The 24,723-nt window shown below is 39.7% G+C and overlaps 1 protein-coding gene across 16 annotated transcripts in view; it reads right to left on the reverse strand.

The window, feature by feature from the left end:
* Positions 1–24,723, reverse strand: part of ATP2B2 (ATPase plasma membrane Ca2+ transporting 2) — a 361,419-nt gene that overhangs the window by 62,354 nt on the left and 274,342 nt on the right. For 6 of the 16 annotated variants that reach the window (XM_083429087.1, XM_083429094.1, XM_083429095.1 and 3 more), the window contains 5 exons: positions 24,515–24,640; positions 14,784–14,906; positions 12,427–12,459; positions 10,149–10,244; positions 3,395–3,436 (listed from right to left, as the gene is read on the reverse strand). In XM_083429087.1, the coding sequence (XP_083285213.1) occupies positions 3,395–3,436; positions 10,149–10,244; positions 12,427–12,459; positions 14,784–14,906; positions 24,515–24,640 (420 nt within the window). The remainder of the gene's footprint in view (positions 1–3,394; positions 3,437–10,148; positions 10,245–12,426; positions 12,460–14,783; positions 14,907–24,514; positions 24,641–24,723) is intronic. The other 10 variants (XM_083429097.1, XM_083429098.1, XM_083429099.1 and 7 more) reach the window with 6 other exon arrangements.

The following is a 24,723-nucleotide window of genomic DNA, read 5'->3' on the forward strand; positions in this document are numbered from 1 at the left end:
AATGGTTCTGGGCTGTGTAGCAGTCATGCCATGACTGCAAACCATGGCTTCCCCAGGATTTCCAGGTAAGTGGCAATTCCATAGATGCCAAAAAGAGAATACAGTGTTTACCTCGCAAGACGAATGCCTTGGAAGACGAAAAACTAGCAAGACGAAAGAGTTTTTCATTTTCTGAGTTGCTTCGCAAGACGGATTTCCCTATTGGCTTGCTTCGCAAGACGAAACGTCTTGCGCCTTTTTTAAAAAAACCGCCAATGCATTCCTGCGGGAAACTGTCAATACGAAAAAAACTTGTAGAATGAAAAAGCTTGCAGAATGAATTAATTTCGTCTTGCGAGGCACCACTGTACCAGTATGCTAAAGGTTGGATTCCTATATTGTGTGGAACAGATCTCCTGGTAAGATGATATCTACAGGAGGCCCTCACCTGCAGAGTGCAGTGATCAGCACAGTGGTACCTTGGGTTAAGTACTTAATTCGTTCCGGAGGTCCGTTCTTAACCTGAAACTGTTCTTAACCTGAAGCACCACTTTAGCTAATGAGGCCTCCCACTGCTGCTGTGCCGCCGGAGCACGATTTCTGTTCTCATCCTGAAGCAAAGTTCTTAACCCGAGGTAATATTTCTGGGTTAGCGGTGTGTGTAACCTGAAGCGTATGTAACCTGAAGCATATGTAACCTGAGGTACCACTGTATAAGAGATGAAACCATCAGGTATGTGTATGTGTGTTGAAGCAAACAGACTTACAAGTTCACAGCATACCTTGCTACTGAATGGGGCAAGGTCAGAGCTACAGAGGGTGGTGGTGGTAGTGCACACAGATTCAAGGTCATTTTAATTTTCCAACGCTCAAAGAAGTCAAAAGTCTCACAACTGCAGTATGTTTTTACAAAGAATTCAGTATATGAAAAAGAAAAAAACCTTCTCCTATCTTCCTGCAGAGAGCTTTAAATAAATCGTGTGGAGAGAAACATGTACCTTTCCTTTCTGTTAGCCTTCATTTTGCAAGGGGACACAACTGGACATCACACATTTATACAAGCCCTAAGAGTTCCCTCCATTTCTTTAAAGAGGAAAGCAGCCTTCGGAAGTGCAATTTTGAGCAGAGAAATGAAGGGGGGAAAGGTGCTTTACTCCTTCTCCATGTACCATTTTTTACACTTGCACATGTTCCGAGGTGGTAGAGTTTGTCCAAGGTAAATCTTGGAACAAAAGTTCTTGAATAGATTTAAGATACTGATTTTATATTCAGTTTACTTAGCCCAGGAGTCAGCCTAGACACGACGGCAGAACTGCATGCAGAAATGTGTATACCACCGCATCCCTACAGAATGAGTGCAAGAAACCAAATTCTCCCCCTTGCCTCAGCCATCCAGCCATCTTTAAAGCCATTTCCCCCGAGAGTGATATTAAGGAGAAAAAATGCCTAATAAAAGATATTGTGCTGAGCCCTGCCTACCAATTTTGAAAACCTCTTCTCTCACACACTCAGAGAAACATAGAGACGCTATGGAAGAGGCGGTTATCTTTCTGCCACTTCCAGGGGGGTGGGTAAATTTTGCTGAAATCTTTTCGGAGGGTGATGCTTACCTAACATTATGAAGAACTAAACTTTGAAGAGGCAGAGCACTGGAAGATGTTATAGCACAACATCTTTCCATAGTTATTCGTAGGAGCACTCCAGCTAGACACTGAAGATCAGTGTGAAGATTTTCTCTTTTAGTTAAAAGGAAGCAAAGCCTCTTGCCACCTTGTAAATTTAGATAAACATCAAGTACTAAAATACCAGCTATACACAGAACATGTTAACTACCACAACTGAGAACCTACTCAAAGTCTTTTAATGCTCTAAACCACTCTCAAAAATATATGCAATTACAATTGCATTTGAAGTAGCAACAAAAAACAATCATTTTTTGTATAATTAAAACTGAAAACATGAAGAAATATGAGGAAAAGCAAAGGCAAGTGTTCAAATGGTTAGGAAAGCTGGTAGCTGTAAGTTGCACTATAATTTCTTCATCATCCCTGTGTGTCTGTCTCACGCTGCTTATTCAAGTTGGTGCAATAATAAAAATGCTATAGGGCACAATATATTACAAACTTCCCCTCTGCAATCCCAGCTGAAACTGAAGGGAGATGTGCAAAAGCACAACTATGGCCTTACATAAATTTAATGGTGGTGCTCTGGAGAAATTTTCCACTACTCATAGTATATTATGGCGTACACTGTTTAGAAGATCTATCAAGAATAGTTAGACATAATCAATTTAGCTTAGCACCAAGTAGGACTGTATGTGTTATTTCTGTATTTTGAAATTCCTAAGAGGAACTAAAAATGTATTTTTATGGGCTTTATCTTCTTCGTTATTCATCTATCTTATGTAGTTTAGGAAAACAAATGTGTTCAACTGTTCTATACCAGTTATATTCATTCTGCAAAGAAAAACATGTCAAGAAACTGCTGTTAGACAAATGTAGACGGCAAATGTTATATTGGAAAAATAGATACGATATTATTCGGCAAAGTAAAGACCTTTTGAGAATTCTAATTTTTAATTTACACAGGGAATATACACTTAAATAATTTGCACAGGAAATAAATATTATTTGTTGTTATTTTAAAAAGATGAAACACACTGCTTGACAACTAGCTGAAATCTTACAAGGGTTATGTGTCTATTGTGGTGAAGAACCACATGTGCCCTGGCAGTGCTTTTGAAGTTTCTTCTGCAACCACTTTTACACAGATGCAACCTGATGCCCATCTGAAAAGTGTATTGCTCTTTAGCTATGCAGTGACTACAACCTCTGTCTGGGTGCATGCTTCCCTGCATTCACACACAGCACTGCAGGATTTCAGCCTAACTTGGTTAAAAGTCCAATACACTAATATTCTCTAAGCCGCAAGTTGCAAATCCTTCTTTATGCACAACTTGATATTAGCACTGGCACAGAATACCTTCAAGGTGGCACGGACAGTGCTCCCTATGTGAGCATTTCACAGTCATAACCACAGAATATCACTAAGGAGGAGAGTGCAGAAGTGAAACAGCAGAAGCAGCACTAGAAAAGAGAGGTTGTGTGAGCATAGCTCCATGAAGCTTTCATGATGATGCAGTTGACTGAAGCCTTCTGGTAAGATGGATATGACAGCTCCAAGTTGTTGGAATCTATCAGCGTCCCATGGTTGGTTATTCCAACATGAAGGCTTAAAGGAGGCAAGAAAAAGGCTGGACTGTTTACAGTGTTGTTTTTGTCATAGGAATAAAAAAATTAAAAAGTTTGCTTTTGAGGTACTTTTTTTTTTGCGGGGGTGATATTCCTTATACTATACTTGCAGAACTAAATTCAAGTAGATGTTTAAAATCCTCCTTAATATAAAAGAAGGTTACCTTTATTCTGGTTGTTCTCCATATTCCCATCCTGCATTTTGCCTATGTGATAAAAATTGTAACAAACAAACAAAAACAGACAGTAAACAATCAGTGCGCACAGACAGAACACAAGACAAAGGGGGATTTAAATAAAAAGGGCCAAAAAAACACGTTATGAGCATGTTTAAATAATGTTTAATGCAAATTTTTATGATGTATTTATATGCATGAATGAGCTTCCTGAACAAAAATTTACAACCAAGTTTATCATTTACCACCAAGGCCTCCTCTGTTGCAGTAATAATAGAAAGTCATAAACACTTTGGAGCAATAGTAATTGTTTTTATACTGCAAAGCCTAAGGCAATAATTTGAAATTATCTAACCCAGTGTTTTGGATTCTGCGTTCTTCTGTCAGGAAATACTTTTGACATAGACCTGCTTGATATAGAAACTTACTTATACTATGCTGCAAAGGTTTCTGGGGCATGTTCTAAAGTTGACATTGGACACTTAGCAGGCTTGTCTGATCTGCTCACACAAATAAAAAGAGCAGTCAAGACAGACACAGCCCCACCCCTACATTTGCACTTCTACCATTCCGGCCTGCTACCCCGTTTCCAATGGGAGAAAACGTATGGTGGGGTGGTGGCGGCAGACAATGGCTCCTCCAAAGATGGGGAAAGCCTCTACTGCTGCTCTAGTGTCTGCCAGCTTAGTGACATTGCAAATGTCTCTTTCTAGCAGGATCACAGGTCTCATGAACAAGAAGTCCCAAGGTGCTGTCATGGGACTTCTAGTTCAAACTCCTTTATTCCCAGGAGAAATAGATACTGCTAGTGGCTCTACATTGGCAGAATCTTCTGCACTTTCAATATACGCATGGGAGAAAGAAGACAGGCCCTGTGGCCTTTCTCATCTTTGAAGAAACTAACGTCATCCCCTGGTGCTCAAGGAATTTTTCTTTTGGGGGACATGGGCAGCTGCCAATAGTTCCTCTTTGAGTGTTAACACTCACGTCTCTCGTCTACACCTGGGGAATTTCAAGGTGCAGTGCAGCCTTGCATTTTCCCATCCCCAAACTTAGTATCTCTTTTCAAAAGTTTAATTAGTATGTTTAAAATATGCTATTCGTTAGCAATATGTATCATATTATAAAATAATAAAATAGGAGATCTGGAATGGGAACTGAAGACTATCTAGTACAATCTATTACACTGTAAAAATCCAATATGTACTTCTGACAAAGCAGACTGCTTAAATCAATAAGAGTCCATGGTTGCTAATATTATAGCCAGAATATAGATTTGCATTCTGATTTTAAAATTTGGAAGATGAAATTATAATTTAAAAATCCTGATGAAATTAATCCTTGGAATTCCAATATCAAAGAACTAGAGACAATCAGAGTAGCTGGCATTTCCTGCAAATAAAATAAAATTCAGTTATAATCACCTCCCAAACCAGCGATCTCACCATAGAATGCTGTGTATATAGAATGTTCACCCTCTCAGAAATCATTCCCTATTTAATTTAAGGGAGGAAGTAGATCTGCACGTGTATTCATTTTCAGGTAAATATCCATTCCCTCCACTGAAATGAATGGATATGGCAAGGTGCAGATATGTACAGTTTTGATGTGCACACACAGGCCTTTCAGTCAGGGAACTGTACTGATGTTGGAAAGAATGTTCTCCAAAATGTATATGTAAAATTAATTTTGGAGAACAATCTTTCCAACATTTGTATAAATGTTACAAGCGTTAGGCTGGCAATGTTGATAAACAATCCTACATGCCCCAATTGCAATTACAAATCTACTTGCTGTTATTTCCCCACCTGAAGCCAATAAATATTTGCTAAACAAAGTGACTAATTTTAGAGTAAAATAAAATAATAAATTCCTCTAATGCAGAGCAGCATGATTATTTTGAAAACAATGGTTATTTTAAATTTGCATGTAAGGTACTATTCATTTTTCTTTTATAGTGTTTCTATACATTTCTACTAGATTCGCCAAACTGCAATTTCCACAAAATGAAGGAATGAATTCAGGCTTCTACAAGCCTTCCTGAAGAGCTGGAAATGGGAATTTTAACCTTTTATAATAGAGTACTGCATGTATAGCCCCAGCTGTGAACCACATGTGCCACTTATGCACACAGTTTTTCATCCTGCTGGGAATACACATGCAGAAGCAGTGTTCTGTGTGCACAGCATCACAGGTGGGATTAGGGCAAAGGTGGCTTAGGCTAAGGTTCTTTAAAAAAAATGCATTTTTCTCTTTAAATCAATTAATAAAATAAGAAATATATTTTCATTTCTTTTCCTCTGTACTGAATGTTTTCATGTAATGTTAAAGTTACAGTACCAACTGTTCACTTTTAAAGTTTCTGTCTGGAGAAAGCTGCTGCTAGGTACAAATGGCTGCTTTAAAAAAATTCACCAAATATACACAGAGAAATGCTGAATCTGGCACAGAGAAATATTGAAGCCAGTTGACAGGTGTCTATGGGATGGGATAGCAGTTGCATATTAATATATCACAGAGATAAATAAAAGGGATGTGACAAGGAAAGTCTCAGCAATGAAGCATTCTTGGAGATCCAGAAATACTGGATAAATTGCCTCTCTTGAGAGGTAAAACTATGTATTTCCACTAGACAGTGTGATTTGTACACATATACTATATTACTAAACTGCGGAAATTAGGGAGTATGTTACTTTTTCTTCTAGCCCAATACTCCATTGTAAAATGTATAATAAGCATATATCAAAGGATGACAGACATGACAGAATTAGACAATAACCAGGGGTCTCCAGATTTTTTGAGCTCATTTGGGGACTATGCAAACTATTGGGGCAGAATACACACATACTTACCACAACTACACATATATGTGCACACAAAAACATAATGGTTATTGAAGAATGGTTACTGAAGAAAGCAGTTGGAGAGAAAGTTAAACCAGCAGCAATCATCAGGAAGAATCTGCCCACTCCTGCAACAATTAGGCTTCAAAAAAGCCTTCTGAACAAATGGAAGGCTTTTCCTCAAGCCTAACTGCAGTTAGGGAATTGGGAATTCAAAGGTCTTTCTTTAACCCACTACTAAAATGTCTAAGGGAGCAGACTACCCTTTAATCCAGGGTAGTGAACTTTCTCAGCCTGAGGACCCCATTTCCTTATGGTTGACCTTCCAGGGGCAATATATGAGTGGTAGGCACCTACCCACACTTTCTCATATACTCAGATGCATCCACAGATAATCACAAATATGATACACTCATTTATGCATTCACTCACTCACATACATTCCAGCCCCCAAATTAGGCAGTGGTGTAGAGAGCTGACTGTCATGTGCCCTGTGTCCATGTCCCAGCGTCACACCATGGAAGACTCAAATTCAGTTGATTCACAAGTCACCAACTCAGGGGAAAGAGCCTTCAGTACTCCTTTCTATATCATTCTAACCCAAGGACATGGTTCTTCCAATAATTCCTTGGGAATTATTTTCCTCTAGCTTTTCCTGCCCCACAGCCAGCACTTCGGGGGTGGGGTCAGAGTGAGAAAGGAAGGCCAATGGGAACAGAAGGCCTTTGTCAGCCTTCTGAAAGCTTTGGATGACTCTTCTTGTACAGCCTATCTTGACTCAAGTAACTGCTACTACTTCCCTAGCACACACTGAGACCTTGCAGAATGCAATGCTGGCAGCACCAGAAAATGCTTCCATATTGCAAGGGGCAACTGGGTATGATTCAGGAGATCCATGAGCTGGATCATTTAGCATTCTTAATGTTAATGACAGTTGTGTTGGAGAGAGGGACTCAGTTTAGATTGGAACTGTAGCACAAAGGAAGACTTGTACTATTTCTTCCGTGCTGTTTTCCTGCTTGAAATGCACCCCACCCCCCAAGCAGCTTCTTGCCCTGTGGGGTGGGTGCATGTTTGGTCTTGGAGGACAAATAGTGGTTCTGGTGGGACATTTCAATCAGCTGCTATTAACATTTCAAAAATCCATGGGAAATACTGTTCACCAAAGCCTCAAGGTTAGCTTTTTTTTTTAAAGGAATACTTCCATAATGACAAGTAATGAAATATGCTCAGACATAAAGTAGAAGCACAAAGTTCAGTCTTGCGTACTTAATATTTTAAAGCCACAGTGTGAAGCAATAGTCATGGACTACTGCATTTAACTAGTACTGGAAAGTATACATTTCTAGACTATTTAAATGGATGGTGGACTACTACATATATATAGTGTGGGTATTTTTGCCTGTTTGCTCATTGGGGATTATAGGATTAAGTTGGAAACCTAGCAAAGGCTCAAATATCAAGGCAGAAAAACTCCACTGCAGATGTAGAGCATCTAAAAGGGATCTGTGTTTTATATTGTTGCCTGGAAATGACAAGCTATCCTAGAATAGGTATTTTCTGACAGCAATATGCATGTCACAGTAAACAAAGAAATATTTTATATCCCACATGATTCGGTACAGGAGTTGCCAACACAGTGTGGGGCAATGACACCTATCAAAACTTCAAATGGTGCCCCTGGGCAGGTATCCCAAACTCTGAGTTTGCATTTTAAAAAAGTAAGTCTCTAGCTCTCCTTGAAGAAATGTTATGGGGCAAAATGTACAGGTACATTCTAAGCAATTTCTGTGAAATGAGAATGAGCGAAGTGTGTCCACTTTGTATATTTTTCCTGGTACTGAGGAATGCTTCTTGTTACTATAGACACGTGTGTGTGCGTGTGTAAAATCAATATTATGTGATCTGCACTATCAGGACAAGCAAACTATAGCTGACTTCCCATGACAAGCATAAGATTCTCCAGAGAGGTTGTCTTTCTAATTTTGTATTATTCCACACAACTCATGGCCACCATGAGACAAGCCTTTCTAGATGTGTGGAATGTTTATGCGTGTTCTCTCTCTCTCTAGCTACTGTTGATTTTAATTATCATTTGAATGTTTTTAAAAAGCTGCTGTTAACTGTTTTTAATCAAGAATGTTAATGTTTTGTTTTATACTTCTGTAAACTGCTTAGAGGATTTGTTCCAATCAAGCAGTATATAAATTTTGTTAAATAAAGTAAAATACGTACATTAAATTTTAAAAGAGAGCTCAAGTACATGCCAGGCACTATAGTAGCGACCCCATTATAAGTAATAGTTCTCTTTAAAATGTAGGACATATCAGTGCTAGGCTACCTACATATACAACAGGCCCTTTCTTAATATACTGTCAAATCCTCCTTATGAAGGTTGCATTCATTTGTCTGTCAAGGAACTTTTGCAGATGAGCCTAACATGACGATGCTATCAATTTCAGCCTCCATCTCTCAAATGCAGTCCCATGCTGAGCTAAACAGACCAATTTGGTTGTACAGCAAGTTTTCACAGCTCCCTAAGGGATGATTTGTGACTTGTGATCACATCAAGAGTGTGATTTTGCAAGTTTCAGAAGGCTTTGTTTCCAATATGATTCAGCAGCGGAAAGAATGAAATTATAGCATGTTCAAATTTATTAAGATGGTATTGTATTCATATTTTTACCAGGAACAGAACAACCATGAAATTAGTTATGATACTTAAGAGGGTCTAGACTTGTTTTCCGATAACACACTGTACTACAACTCCCATCAATCCTGACAATTTGTCATGCTAGTTGGAATGATGGGAGTTGGACTCCAACAACATCCTGAGGACCACAAATTCCTCATTTCTGATCTTTAGGATTTCCTGCTTTCGGGGCTCCAGAAAACACATTTAACATTCATTTTTTAAACTTTCTACAGGACATGAAGTGTATCCAATTATAAATAGGATTAATAAACATTGTATAACATCCATGCTTTGGTTACTATTTAGTGGTATCATAAATAACTCATTACTACTTAGATGCTAAAAGCACAACAATGTAATCAAGCAAAGATATTATAATAAGTTTAGAGAAAAAGCAAGTGTTCTATCCAAGCTTGAGATAAAATACACCCATTCATACTTACTATAAATTTATATTATTATAAAGCAGTTTATTGTATGGGCATGCTAAGAAATGGAGTCAAGAAGCTGGCCAACATCACATTCAGAATTGCAAAGGTGAAGTTGTATTTGTTGAAAGAAAGAAAGAAAATGTATGAAACCATATCCAAGCACATGCACGGTAGTACACAGCAATAGTTTGCTATCTACTATCATTGCCTACAGTAAATGCTTAGCTCAGTGCTGAGTCAAAAGGTTGTGGGAATGCACAATAAAGCACTACAATGCTACTGGTAGTGTTTAAGCCAGATTCCTGACCCCAGCAGGATTGTTTTCCCAAAGCTATGTTGAGACTATGAATGCTTATGAGAGTGCCACACTGGAACAGTAGAATGAAAAACAAAATCATGCTCTCTTTCAAATAGACATTGGAAAGCATGGAAACAACAGCTTTGCACTGAAAACCTTGTGAGGAAATGTGGATTTGGCAGATACTTGCTGCAGTGGTTTTTTTTAAATAGTTTGAATCAGCAATAGAAGATTCCTTGATTCCTACTTGTTCACATCCCATTGTTGCATCAGTGAGAAGCAAAGATTTTGGCTGGCTAAGACCAAGTGGGATTTTGTGGCATCTCTTATAAGCTGCGATACAATAGGAGCTCTCACAGGGTAATAATCACATGCACATACAACATCTGTGCCGTTCATAAGAGAAAGAGGGAAGCTTATAGAGTTAAGGAGAGAAATCCATCAAATAAAAACAAGCTAGGTGTTCTTAACGTACCATTGACTAAGCTGGCATTTGCATTATCTGTGGCATTTGCACCTGCTGCCCCATCTGTAGTTGAAGGAGGATGGAAGGAGGTATGGGAAGAATCTACTGAGTAATAATGCATAAAAGGAAAAAAAAAGAATAAATCATAATAATATGAACAAATTCACATGACAGAAAGGATAACATTTATGGACTAATGTGGCTTCATTTCTCTCTCTCTCTCTCTCTCTCCAAAACAGAGTTGTTTTAAAGTAAGCAACATAATGTCTAAAAATGGATGTTATTACAAGAATGTCACAAGAGTGGGGAACAAAAACTCATACATGGAATATTATAAAAGTAAATATGAAAGACATTTAACAGAGTTAACAGAGTTGGTGAGAAACTGACTTTACATAGTACTTCTAATTCCTCTGCTCCTCCACGCAGACATTCTTAAGATGCTTCATTTTTAAATAATAATAATAATAATAATAGGTTTTGATTTGAAGTGTAAGAAAAAAAAGTATTATTTAAGCACCTGCATTTCTCAGGACAGCCATAAATAACTACAATATTACGTTTACTAGAACTAATATGCTTTATTTATCTATGCATCTAAAAGGTATTCTATTTAATTCCTTCATTCGTTTTAAAAATAGTAAGGCACATTTTCCAGTGTAACATTCAAAAGAGATTTGGGGAAACTCAAGAGTACAATCACGAGCCCTATTTGACTCTTTCTTTTTGTTTGTATATATATATATATACACAGTCCATTCAAGATTTGCTAAGCAATTTTATTACCAATTCTGTTTTTCATTGTGCACTGAATGACGACAGAAAATCAAATCAAGTCAATCACAGTTCTAAAATGTCAGCAGTTTCCCTTTCAAACAAGGGGTGGCAGCGTGGAGGGGGGGGGATAGGTCAGGCAAGAAGTTCCTTCACATCAAGAGGAAGCAAAAGTTCCCAGCAGATTTTGCATTGATTGGAATTTAGCTGTGCTAGAGCTGAGTGAATAATCTGCAGTGAATAAATGATCTGAAACTGTACAAATGTTTCCAGCAACAATTTTGGCTTCAAATATTCAGTGGTTCATTTTCAGTGTCACATAAATAATACCTTGGGCCAACATGCTATTTAGATAAATAAATTGTCTGATCTTAGATTTGCTTTTCTAGTACTAGATGTTTAACGTTAAGATGGTACCATGGAACTCCAGAGGTCAACGAAGTCGGGCATGTGCTAGAACACACAAGCTGCAGGAGGCTCATCATCAAGCACAGCCCCCTAATTCCCATCTTAACATTTGGGGGGGGGGGACGACTACAAGTGTGGGGATGAGGCTCACTAGGAGCCAGGCTGCTTCCTTGTCTGGATGTCCCCTTGTAGGGCTTGCGGAGGTCAGCCAGCCATATCACCAAGGCTTAACTGAGAACAAGTACTGCATCAGTGCTGTAGCTTGGGGGTCATCCAATAAAGTTGATTGACAAGAGATTAAAGGCCGACAAAAGGAAGTACTTCTTCATCCAGCACAGAGTTAATTTATGGAATCCACTGCCACAGCATATGGCAGCTCAGCCACTAGCTTTAGATAGCTTTAAAATCCAAAGGGGTTAACAATGGCTGCTAACCACAATGACTGTATGCAACCTCCAGGAGCAGAAACAGCATACCTCTGAAATTATTGGGGACAACACTAGAAAGCTTTTGCCTTTTGCTCTGCTTATGGAATCTGCAGAGGAAACTGGCTGGCCACTGTGGGAAACAGGATGCCGGGCTAGATAGGCATGTGGTCTAATCCAGCAGGTCTTATTCTATGTTTATTTAGCTTTGTGTCTACCCTGCCCCTGTCCTAATAAGCCTAATGGTCCAATGAATGGAGATTCCAGGAGACAAAGTAGGCCCCAAGTTCAGTGAGGCTTCTTTGAACTCTTCAAGAGTTCCTCTGTCTGCCTAGCACTTCAGCCCACCCACTGGAGTCAGACTTCTGGTTCACCCACTAGCTGAGCTATTTTGTATTGATATGTAAGTGAAAATTTAAAAATCATGGCTTCCATTTTTAATTGAGGTTTTTAAAAGTCCATATTTTAAACAAACTTTTCTGAAGTAATTCTTTTAGGGAACAGCCACATAAAAATGGGTAAAAAGAACTCCAACTGAAATTTCATTTTAGATTCCAATCATGTAGTGAGGACAAGTTTTCTTGACTATTCACTCAGGTCTTTTCCGCACCCTCATTTTTGGGAAAGTCCCAGTTAAAAGCCTCAGCCTTTCCTCTGATATGGTAGGTTTCTTACTCTACCTGGAAGCTGATGTCCATCCTCCTGTTTCACACCTGTATGATGATTTTTACAAAATGTTAATGAGGAAGAAATGCATACATCTAGAGAAATGCAAACACATCTGATTGGTAGGCTTTCAGAAAGCTGCAAGCATACATAACAATGGATGTATGTTTGAGCTTAGGAAATAGGGACATAATCTAATGAGCACTGTTGCTGTACAAACACTGCTCATTTCAGTGGGGCTCATGCCAGACTCTTCCACAAGCTCTGTTTAAATAAAGAGTGTGTTCACAGGAACAGTGCTTGGAAGACTAACATTCCATGCAGCCTGATCATTACATCACTGGAGTCTTACTTGAATGACTGAAGAATGAGTCTTGAAAGCATTTTGTTAGGTGTTTTATTTGATGTGTAATGATGTTTTATGGAAGTTATATGACAAATATGACCCTCTTTTTTCACCTATCCCTCAGTTGGTGGCGTAGACTGACAGATTGTCTCTTTTAAAAAAATTAAAATACAGGATAAGGAAGAATAAACACTAAATGAAGAAAGAGGAAACACTGGGGAGAATTACACAGGATCTTGTCACAGAAAAGCAGGCCCAGACTGTAGACTGTGGCAGGCTATGCGAAAATTACTAGTGTGTCTTACACAATTCTTGCTTAAAATATATTAGCTATAAAGCCCTCAATCACCAGCCATTGTTTTCTGAGAGAACACATTTTAATCCCCGTTTATCATATTAGCTTTACATGTAATGTAACATTATTAGTCTACATAGAGATAGAGAGTTTAGTGTGTACTGTAAGTGTAGGGAATACAGCAAAAACTACATTGAATATTCTGTACACCAAATACAACTGCCTACACTTTCTTGGCAATTGTATTTCACTTTGTCCTAGTTTAGACTGATCTAGTCTAATACGAAACAAATGAACTCTAGAAGTACACCTACCTTACAGACATACTGAAATCAATAGGATTTATTATCATTCCTTTCATACTAAACCTTCTGATATACCTCTGGGGAGGGAAAAAATGCCCTTTCTGATTTAGCAGTGTAAGAAAACTGTGTTCATGAAGAAGATTGCACACATTCAATATATTTCCTTTATTTTTATTTGCACTCACGTTAAGACTCTAACATGAACTGCAATGGTGCAAAAGGTGACTGTCACAGACGTGGTCAGCTTTGCTCTGGATCATAACCACATGGACTGCAGTTTAACTAGATATAAGACCATCTGGCAAAAGTATAAGGACTCTGGGCACACATTATTTTTGTGAAAAGGTAAGTGTGTACAGGTTTATCAAAAATTTGCTCGTTAACCATTCCTATATCAATGATGCATGGTTTGATAAAAGAAAGGAAGAAATTGTTTAAAATAGGAATGCAGGAATTGAATTGAATTGAATAATCAATAATCAATCAGTTGCAGTGAAGATTTATGGGGAAAAGAAACTTGAACAGATCACTATTATTATTTTAGCTTTCATTTTCATTAAGGCTGCCTGAATCTGGAAATTGAAGAGTGATCTTCACATAATTTCCCATGAAACATAAGTGACTTTCTTTCCAAGAAATATTCTACAAAGGAGACCATCTCAGTTCAGCCTACTTATAGGCATGGGTTGGATCAAAATACTCTGTTATGTTAATGGAATGGGCTTCCATTCATGAGAAGAGAGTTCTGCTCATGGAAGCTCCCCTTCTATAAGTGGAAACATCTTCTATCCAGAGAATAGACTGTTTAGATCCAACATTTAGATTGTGCTTATCTTTCTAAGTCCCCATCTACTACAAAAGTAGAAGGCACTATATAGATAATTGGAATGGTACCAGTTACTAAATTAACAAAAGCTGGATGAATGTTAGTTGTATGCTAACATCAAGTAAAATATGAACTGTGCACGATAGTATATGGTACAATATAAAATTCTGATGTTAAATCGAAACATAAAATCCAAGACTACAACAATTTCAATTAGATCTCAAATGTGAGGATAGAAATTATGAAAGTAGTAATTTACTTCTTTTTTAACAACAGCACTCAATTATGTTTGTTTAAATCTCTGTTTGTTATGACTTTGGGATATATAACACAAAACTCAGCTTGAGATTGTGTGGAACGTAGGTGAGCCCGGAACTTTTTTTTTTACTTTTCCCTTCTCACATTTTACATACAAAATGTATGATGTTCAAAATAATACTTTGGTACACATCTAGCATGTGAAAGTTGTGAGTGTCATAGGTCCTGCCCCCCAAAATGATGGGACTGAATCAGAAATAAATGCTGTGTAGTTAGTTTGTGTATCAGTTTTATGTAATAAAAACAGACATTAAGGAAATTTGATGTGATCAAATTTGCACCTTTCTTATCTTTCTTCTCCTCGTCTTCACCAGCGCCTAGCAGAGTAAAGATGATCCCTGTTTGAGAATTAACTCCTACAGCAGTAACAACCATTCTTCCAGAACCTTCCATGACATGTGTACCTAAAAGAATTAAAATATAGATATTAATACTTTCTGCTTTGGGAGGTAATGCTGCACAATATACTATGATACTTTTTTTTAAAAAAAAACAAAAACCCAACCTTGTCCCTGTGATATGATCAGGTTTCAATCTAAGATCACAATGCAATCCAGAATCAATTCTGTTTAAGACCAGAGAGGTCAATGAGCTTTAAACATTCTCCATTCTGTGGTGGAGTATGGCCTAAAGTTTCATCTTAAGAGCTGGTGCAGTGGCTAAAATGAACCCAGGAAGTAGCCAAGTAACAACCTCTCACCCGCAGTCCCACATTTGCAATATGAAGGTAATGATTACAGGGCTATTAGACAAATGTTATACAAGTCCAAGAAAGTCCAAGATAAAAGAGTAAATGAAAACGTAAAATATAAGATCAGCAAAACCAGAACATTTCATCTAACACTAAAGCATTGTCTTCGTAGGAGAGAAGAAGGAATCAAAGCAACTGACTGGAACTGACATCCCATGCTGCACTGTGAGGGCAGTTTTCTTGTCCCTTCAGCAAAGTGCAGGAAAGAGCATTACCAAATTGCCTTGCCCAAGCACAGATATGTTCACTGACTTGACAGAGCGTATTAGAAGACGTAATGGAATTGCCTTCACAGTGCAGTCCAGGAAGACAGGGAAGATTATCTGGTAGCCTTGATGAGGTGGGGGGAAGGGTGCCTCTCTTAGAATCATAGAATCATAGAGTTGGAAGAGACCACAAGGGTCATCGAGTCCAACCCCCTGCCAAGCAGGAAACATCATCAGAGCACTCCTGACATATGGTTGTCAAGCCTCTGCTTAAAGACCTCCAAAGAAGGAGACTCCTCCACACTCCTTGGCAGCAAATTCCACTGTCGAACAGCTCTTACTGTCAGGAAGTTCTTCCTAATGTTTAGGTGGAATCTTCTTTCTTGTAGTTTGGATCCATTGCTCCGTGTCCGCTTCTCTGGAGCAGCAGAAAACAACCTTTCTCCCTCCTCTATGTGACATCCTTTTATATATTTGAACATGGCTATCATATCACCCCTTAACCTCCTCTTCTCCAGGCTAAACATGCCCAGCTCCCTTAGCCGTTCCTCATAAGGCATCGTTTCCAGGCCTTTGACCATTTTGGTTGCCCTCCTCTGGACACGTTCCAGTTTCTCAGTGTCCTTCTTGAACTGTGGTGCCCAGAACTGGACACAGTACTCCAGGTGAGGTCTGACCAGAGCAGAATACAGTGGCACTATTACTTTCCTTGATCTAGATGCTATACTCCTATTGATGCAGCCCAGAATTGCATTGGCTTTTTTAGCTGCCGCGTCACACTGTTGGCTCATGTCAAGTTTGTGGTCAACCAAGACTCCTAGATCCTTTTCACATGTACTGCTCTCAAGCCAGGTGTCACCCATCTTGTATTTGTGCCTCTCATTTTTTTTGCCCAAGTGCAATACTTTACATTTCTCCCTGTTAAAATTCATCTTGTTTGTTTTGGCCCAGTTCTCTAATCTGTCAAGGTCGTTTTGAAGTGTGATCCTGTCCTCTAGGGTGTTAGCCACCCCTCCCAGTTTGGTGTCATCTGCAAATTTGATCAGGATGCCCTTGAGTCCATCATCCAAGTCGTTGATAAAGATGTTGAATAAGACCGGGCCCAAGACAGAACCCTGTGGCACCCCACTAGTCACTCTTCGTGGACTTCACTGCAAGACCAGTTTTATCAGATCTCACAGCAGGGCGAGACGGAGAGGATCACCCAGACAGATGCCTTGGCAATGTTGGGAACTGTTTCCTTCCCTGGCTGTCACACAATCCGTGCTTGGGGCTTATCCATCCCCCTGGGGAACCCCAGCCTTAACGCTGAATCTGAACAAAAAGCAACCGGGTTTTCTGCAGATTGCCATTTGTTCCAATTTAGCACCGAAGAGTGGGTTTTCTGGGGGAAAGTGGCAGGACAAAGGCTTGGACCTGTGCCTAGAAAGTGTGGGACAAGCTGAAAACTGCTTAAACCCATGCTTGCTAGGCACAGGGCAAGCAGAAGTGTGGATGAGCCCATACTTTCATTGGAGTAAAAAACATTTTGCAAAAAGGGATCCTCTGTTTTCACTCAGAATTTTTTTCCTAGTCCCAAGGATCAGTATCAGCTCACATCTACGGTATATCCATCAGTTTGTGCAATTCTGGCTATAATCGACTAGACTCCCACCTAAAAGCAAATCCCTGTGAACTGAGTAAGCCTTATTTCTTAGTAAATCCATTGGACCTGTCTGAGTAGCGCACATTTTCATTGCAATTTTCTACCTCTTGTTTAATTTAAGCTAATGGCAAAGCTTTTGTACTGACTCTGTTTTTCAAAAGATATTGAGATGTTTTCTGATATTATCTCCTGCCTTAAAGCATGCGTAGGTAATTTCAGATATAGTATGCAATTTAAACGGCACTAAAGTGGGCTGTACATTTTTAATGGATATAATTCATTAATATTGCATCGGGCCTGCGAATTCAATTTCTTTTACTTCTGTTCATTAAAAGCTACTCCACTACACTGAGACATGGGATGTTGGTCTGAACCAAAGGGGTCTAATACCAAGGCTTCCTGAGGCTCCCAGCTGCTCCTTCAAACCATCCTATACTTGATTCTACAACTGAACCATCCCCCAGTGTGTTTCCACAATATACCTCCCACATGTAAAATCTGAATATTATTCTTACAAACCTTTAAAGGAATGCATAATATAAACTCTGTTCTTTACTGCAGTGAAGGACAGGGCGGACTTTTTAAAATCAAACTTTTTAAAATACAAATTTTGGTTGCACATGCAAGAGCTTAGCTTTTGTTGTATGGCACACTCTTCCTGATAGGTTCAGGTGTGTTACTCAGTTCTCTCTAACTTGTCTACAATTCTTTTCTCTTTAACTTTCATACTGTCCAAAAATGTTAGGTTCTTTAGGGAATGAGCTTTCCCCCATCCGTCTGCTATTGTCATCTTGTACTTCTCACTATAAATACAGTTCTCACTTCTGTCAATTATGCATAATTTAATTGCTTCCCCTTATCATTGCTGCTCCTATCTAAAAATCACCCTTTGGGCCCTTTTCCTAGTATGTCACATTTATAATTTCATTACGAATACAAAACTCAGTGAAGAACAAATGGAGCTCTTTGTCTTTGCTTTCAGACTTATGGTGCCACGGATACTTTTCATGATAGCTTTTTATGTCACTGTTATCATCCAATCTTAAAAAAACTGAAATGCAATCTGATTCTTCTGATAGCTTCTCTCAAACACCTGGGAAGCCATTATATCTTTGAAGCTAATACTTGCTTGAATTCATCCACACATGTTATGTATATTCATGGTGGTTTCATTGCATTAATTTATTTTATTTTCATAACTGAATAAGTATATCCTTATTTTTGTAAGCAGAAAATCTATTTTCACATGCTATGTGATTTTTTTTATTTCACCTTTTGCATTAACTATTTCTCTGTCTGTCTGTCTTCAACCTGTGAGCCCTGATTTTCCAGTAAAGGGTCCTGATCCCAGATCAAGCACTTTCTCTAGGCTGCTGTGCATCACAAGTCTTTTTGCAATTCTTGTAGGGCATACCACCACTGACACTGGCAGAGAGAAGAAGACAGGCAGAGACTTCATCAGACATCAGCTCCTGTCTCAGCTGGACTGTCTCCTCCCAGGACCATCTAAGACCAACTGTTTTGTGTGACGACTATGTTTCACACTGTTGCACACTTCTGGTTTAGCTGGATTATTTTTATTTAAAGTTAGGCTCCTATTGGGATATAAAACTACTAAATTAAACAAAAAAAATGCCATCTCTGAGACATTTTCCTCACATTTAGCTTATAGTGAGCCTAAAAGAGAAGGGAAAACCACAATCTTCAGGGCCGGCACTGGCATTTGGTGGGATGAGGCTTCTGCCCCCAGCAGAGGAAGCCCTGAGGCTGCACCCCTGCAGGTGCTCCACCTGCTCTGCTGCATCCACCAGTGGCAAAAAAAGTGGCACCAACATCAGCGATGATTTCAGGTGAGATCTCAATGAATTTGGCCAAGGTCTTGCTGAAATTACCGAGACCTTACCCCAAATGCTCTCTGCCAGTGGCAGCGGCAGAGCAGGCAGTATAGATGGCAGGGCAGGAGCAGGTATGTCTGCAGCATCAGACATGGTGGCACTTCCTGTTCCGCCCCGAGTGGCAAAGCGGAAAGCGCCGCCCTGACAATCTCTATAACAAAACTTACAAAAAATGGAGAGGTTAGGAGTGTGTAAATGGAAAAAAGATAAACCTTTGTTATTCCTGTGGAACTAAAACTTGCCACGACAGTATGCAAACACAGATGTTCTACCTGCAGATATAAGCGGGTCGTGGTTCAGTTATGCAAATGAAAGAAATAAGTAACCTTGTCAATGCAATGAAGCAGCTAAAAAAAACAACATTCAAAAGTGAGGACAAATTCAAGCAAACATCTGCGTGTTCAGTGAAATCAAAAGAGCACAGGGCCTCTTAGGTTGGAAGCTTGCTCTTTCTGTTTAGCAAGAAACCCGTACTGGAACATTTACTGCCAGAGAACCAAGAGTGAATTTGAGTTGTTTTTCTCCAGGCAGTGACTGACCTGATTCCTTAATATAGCTGCATTTATTTATTTATTTAGAAACTAATAAAGCACAATGACCACCAGCATTTCTTTGCTTCTCGACGAACTAATATCTATTTATTTCAGGTTTTTCAGACTCATGCTATATTCTGATGTGCTTTCACTGTATAACTCCTAAGTTGTCTTAAAACAAAGTGACCAGCTTGCCATTTCTGAGACCAGAACTATGCATTTGGTTGCCAAAGCAGAAGAATGCTGGAATGGAGCAATTTGCAAGACAGAAGCAGTAGACAGGAGGTGCACGTGACCCTTATGTCTACTTGACGCTCCCCCCCCCCCACACACACCGCGACTCCTCCCAGCTGCATGTAGCAGTTTAAAATTGATTAAATGCATCATGTGTGCATGCTTTTCGTGTCATCTGCATAGCACTGTCCTCATCCAAGTGATAAGTCACACTTCACCCCATTTAATGTGAATTTTCATAATGTTTGGATAACGCAGAAAATAAAAAAGGATCCAACATAAAATTGCCTGTCACCCCATTGTGGACATACTGAAGTGCATTTAGTGTTGGTAGTTGGGTTTTGTTGCTCCTGCTGTTGTTTATGTGTGTGGGTGCCATCTATCATCATGTCCCTACTTCCATTAGTTGGGTGGCCCTCAGTGCACTGCTGCCGGGGCCAGGAGCAACACACGTGTGTTTTTAATGTATTAATACACTGTTTTGTGGAAGTAGGGTATATCAGAAAACTTGTACCTCTCTCTTTTTTTAAAAAAAGTGGTCACATACACAGGTAAGCAAATTCCCGTGTGCATACCCACAAGGCACCTCAAGTTCCCAGAACTAAAGAGAGTGGGAAAGTACTAATTGAGGGTAAGGGATAACAACAAACAGTGAAAATGCATCCAATCAAATACCACCCACTAGCTTGGATGGAAAACATTTGAGATAGAGCTCAATTGAAAGCACTCACATGTGGAAGAACGTGCACAAAAGTGCATATGGAAAAAATCAGGTCTGTGCACTTCACATGCACATTAAAGCTCTGGTGCTGACACAGCCCAAGAACCAGAAAACAAAAATGGCAAACCTAATATTACTCAGTGCTTTCAGTATTAAAAAAAAGGAGAGAGGTAGCTTTAATAAACAACAGTAAATTCCCTATTTATGTTGTCTGATCAGTAAAACAGCAGTAATAGGTGCAGGCTCAAGGAAGGTCTCCCTTGGATTTTTTTGGTTTTATATAATTTCAATTACTATTGCATTTGGATATTATATTAAAAAGGGGATGGTTAGACCAAAAGCAACCACAATATGTACCGTAATATAAAACTTTCAATGTTATAAGCATAAATTGACTACATTTGCACGCTAAACCATAGTGAAGTATGATGTGACTCCCATTCTTTCCTCTTCTCCAATGCAGTCAGAAGACGAGTTTGGAAGCTTATGTTTTTGGTTAACTTCCAGCAAAGGGGGGGGGGGAGGGGTGCACCAGTGACTTGAACTCGCAGATCCAAAAGAAGAACAAAGAAGGGAACTAACTGTCTTTCTCCCTGAAAAATCAAGCTGAAAACAATGTGCTGGAAATGGAAAATCCCAATACATTTAGCAGTACTCTGTCCTATTTGGCACTCCAAAATATGTAGCAGCCAAAACATTAATTCTAATGAGAACAGAATTACCGCAAACACAAGCGGTGTGAAGGCACAGATGGCAAGCAAGCAATGCTAAATTGGAAGAAGTAACTGTGATAGTAAGACTTGAAGCCAAAGCAATGCTGTTGTAATTCAAGGAGAGCACTCCGTTCCAAAATTCAGAATTGGAAAGGTGCAGGAAAGAATTATTTAGAACAGCTAAATGCAGTATAATCAACCTGACAGGCCATAGGGTAGCCATGTGCCCTACTTTATAGGAGGAAAATACTGAGATGTCCAGTCCAAGCCTGGTTTGAAGATTAAGAACCATAATAATGTAGAGAAGCGGCTGTGAAGCTTATTTTCATTTTCGGTAATGCACTTCCTCTTTTTTTGCCTAAGTGTAAGTGGCTACCGTAGGACCCAAACATATCGAAAGGATGCTTGGGCCATAATTGCTGTCTGCCCTGTGTAACAAAATGGTCAGGGTACTTCTAAAATAAACTGAAACTTTCATATGGGTACATTCTACAACAAGGAATGCACTGGGCATGCATATTCAGCGGGCACTGGGAATTTAAGTATGAAAAACAGAAAATAAATCTTCAGACTGAATGGGAGATGAAACTGAATGGCAGCTAGTTTGCTCAGGTTTTCCTATTTTCTGTTTCTGGATTCACCTCTGTGTTGGGATGCAATGCACTAAGTCAAATGACATGCGCAAAGGTAAAAGGTGCAAAATAATTAAGCAATACTGTTAGGCCCTACAAATCTTTGCTCTGCTAGCACTCACTATCCTATTTATCCTGAAAAATCTCACCGTGTTTGCTTTGAGCATTGGCATTCTGTATGGCATGCTGAGCCAGTGCTCAGCATTTTAAAGTACTCCATACTTGGGGTTTTCTCTTCGTCTTGTTTTAAACAAGCAGGCACTATTTACTAAGCACGTCTTGCACCGGAGATGTCAGTGCACAACAGAAGAGGCCAAGCTGAGAGTGGCTTGACAAAAGGCCATCTCCCTCATGTCACAATCACCTAAACTCATCCCAGCTTCCCATTTATTTAAGCATTATGTGGGTGAAGTCAGAAGTTGATGTGCTGAAGGAGAATAAACCAGCCCAGGCAAGCAGACTCTTTCCTTGCTATTTCACACCAGTGGGAGCAGCAGAAACCAGGCGCATTTGTCAGAAATTATATGGGTCAAGGTTCATGTGACTAACCTCCTCCCCGCATCCCACTGTCACATCTTCCTGTTCATGGCCAGGTTTGCAAATGGACAAAGCACGCACACACCTTGTGGCCAAGAGCAGCAAATTACTGGCAGTAGCTACATAGTGTGAGGGCCAAGCAATATTAGGAAAAGAGTATTTATTATTCATCAAAATAAAAAGTGACAGGGGTCTTTCACCCTTTCCATCAGAAGGATCGTTCTTTAGGATTTGCCCCAACAGGAACACCTTTCCGAGGCTTACATTTTTTATGGAGGGGCACACCTTCAGAACAGTATATGCATGTTTCATGAAGTCTGCATCCAGTTAAGAACTTGGCATGTGAAACGGTAAAAATTGCATATGTCATCAAGTGTAAGTATGTATCTCAGAGTCATCACGCTCCCATTTCTAAGGGGCAATAATGCATATTGTTACTATAAGGTGTCCTATTGTTTCACTATAGAATAGCCCCAGGGTCAGCCCAATACATTTTGGCACCTGAGGCAAACCACAGAATGGTGCCCCTGGTACATGTGCTACATCAGATACAAGGGTAGAAAATCAAATCAATCTTACCCAACAGTTGAACTAGGAATCAAGGGCCATTGTGGGGAGAGCAGGGAGAGAAGGGGCTCATTCTGAATCATGCCAGCAGGTGTATAACTCAGGAGATCCCAGAGTTCAACCCCTGTCATAGCGATAGGAGAAAAGCAGCACCACCTCCTATTCACTGAGAGATCACTGTAGAAGCAGCATTTGTTGGGTGGGGGCTGCCAAGTAGGTGGCAGATGCTGCAGCATTCCTTGGAGGCCAGATCTGCTGCTCCTGTGGATCTTGCCACCTGAGGCAGTCGCCTCATTTTGCCTCAAGGGTGGACCAGCCCTGAATTGCCCTGTCCTTAATCCTGAGCCTAATAACTATACCTAATTCCAGTTATGGTTCTGAGATAATTTCACGGACAAATTGCTATTCAATGAAGCTTTGTGTTAAATAGCAATATGTAATCTCCTCCATTCTTAACTTTTTAACTGTGACATTGGGGTAAGCATAAGCAAACATGAATATTATCCCAAACATGTACCCCTTCTATCAAAAGGAAAAAAGGTTGGCCCTGTTTTGAAATCTGCTCCTGTTAGTTGAAGAAGGAGGAATCACATATGGTAGTTTCCGCTCGTAGGTGGGGGAAGGCCCATCAATGACATGTGATCAAAATGGGCCCCTGAATCACTCTGAGCCATGATGGGACCTGCTCCTATTAGTTGAGGGAGGGCAATTAATCACATAGGGAGGTCACAACCTATATTCTTCCTGGGCAGAGGATAGCAGGGCAACCCATACTGGCCTCAAAATGACTGGGAGATTTGAAATGCATGCCTGTAGATCAGGGGTGGGGATCCTTGGCTCATAGGCAGTCTGTTTCCCCTAACCCATGCTCACCTACCCATCATCTTATATCGCTAGTGTCATCAGCTGATGGTAGGGAGGGCAGGGTTTAATCCTGTATTGGCTGTGCTGCACTGTTCCCAACAGAGAATAGAAGCATGCAGCCTAGGCAGCAGGAACTAAAACCTAAAGGAGCCTCAGAAGGGCAATGGGCACGTAGAGGGTTTAAACAACACCGCAAAACAATCAATCATTGTGGGGATGGGACTTGGGGGACCACATAGAGTTATACCACTGGAAGACAATTAACAGCTAGGAAAGCATGCCTTTATTCCTAGGTGAATACTGTTCTTTCTTTCTTATGTTATCTTCAACAACTTTGTGAAGTAGGTTAGGCTGAGAAAGAAAAACTCACTGGCTCAATGTCATCAGGTGAACTTAATGAGAGAATGGGAATTTGAACCTGAGTCTCCCCAGTCCCAGTCCAGTACTCTAACCACTATATCATACTGATTATCTGAGTTTAAGTCATGGTCATGCCACATCATTTCACTGTAGTTTAGTAAAACAGAAATGCTAACTGTAGGTTCAGGTTCCTACTTAGTTCAGCGATAAACAAACAAACAAATAGCTTGTGGATTACTGGGAAAGGTTAAAATCCTGTAGGAAAAATTAATGGAGAATTTAAAACACCACCGCCACAAAAGCAATATTCCAGATTCTTAATCAGCAACAGCTCACTGAAAGTGCAAAACTCACCCGAAAGCAGCATTGGATCTTTGTCAACAGATTTGCGGACTTGATCTGATTCTCCAGTTAAAGAGCTTTCATCAATCTTAAGGTCATTTCCTTGAATATACACCCCATCAGCAGGTAGAAGGTCACCTATCAGTAAAATCAAGTTAAGGAAAAATAAAGTGGATTTAGTAAGGTTACTGTGTGAACCTTCAAAAACATTTCTGTAATCA

This window comes from Podarcis tiliguerta, assembly GCF_965153285.1.
Source record: "Podarcis tiliguerta genome assembly, chromosome: 2".
NCBI lineage: Eukaryota > Metazoa > Chordata > Lepidosauria > Squamata > Lacertidae > Podarcis > Podarcis tiliguerta.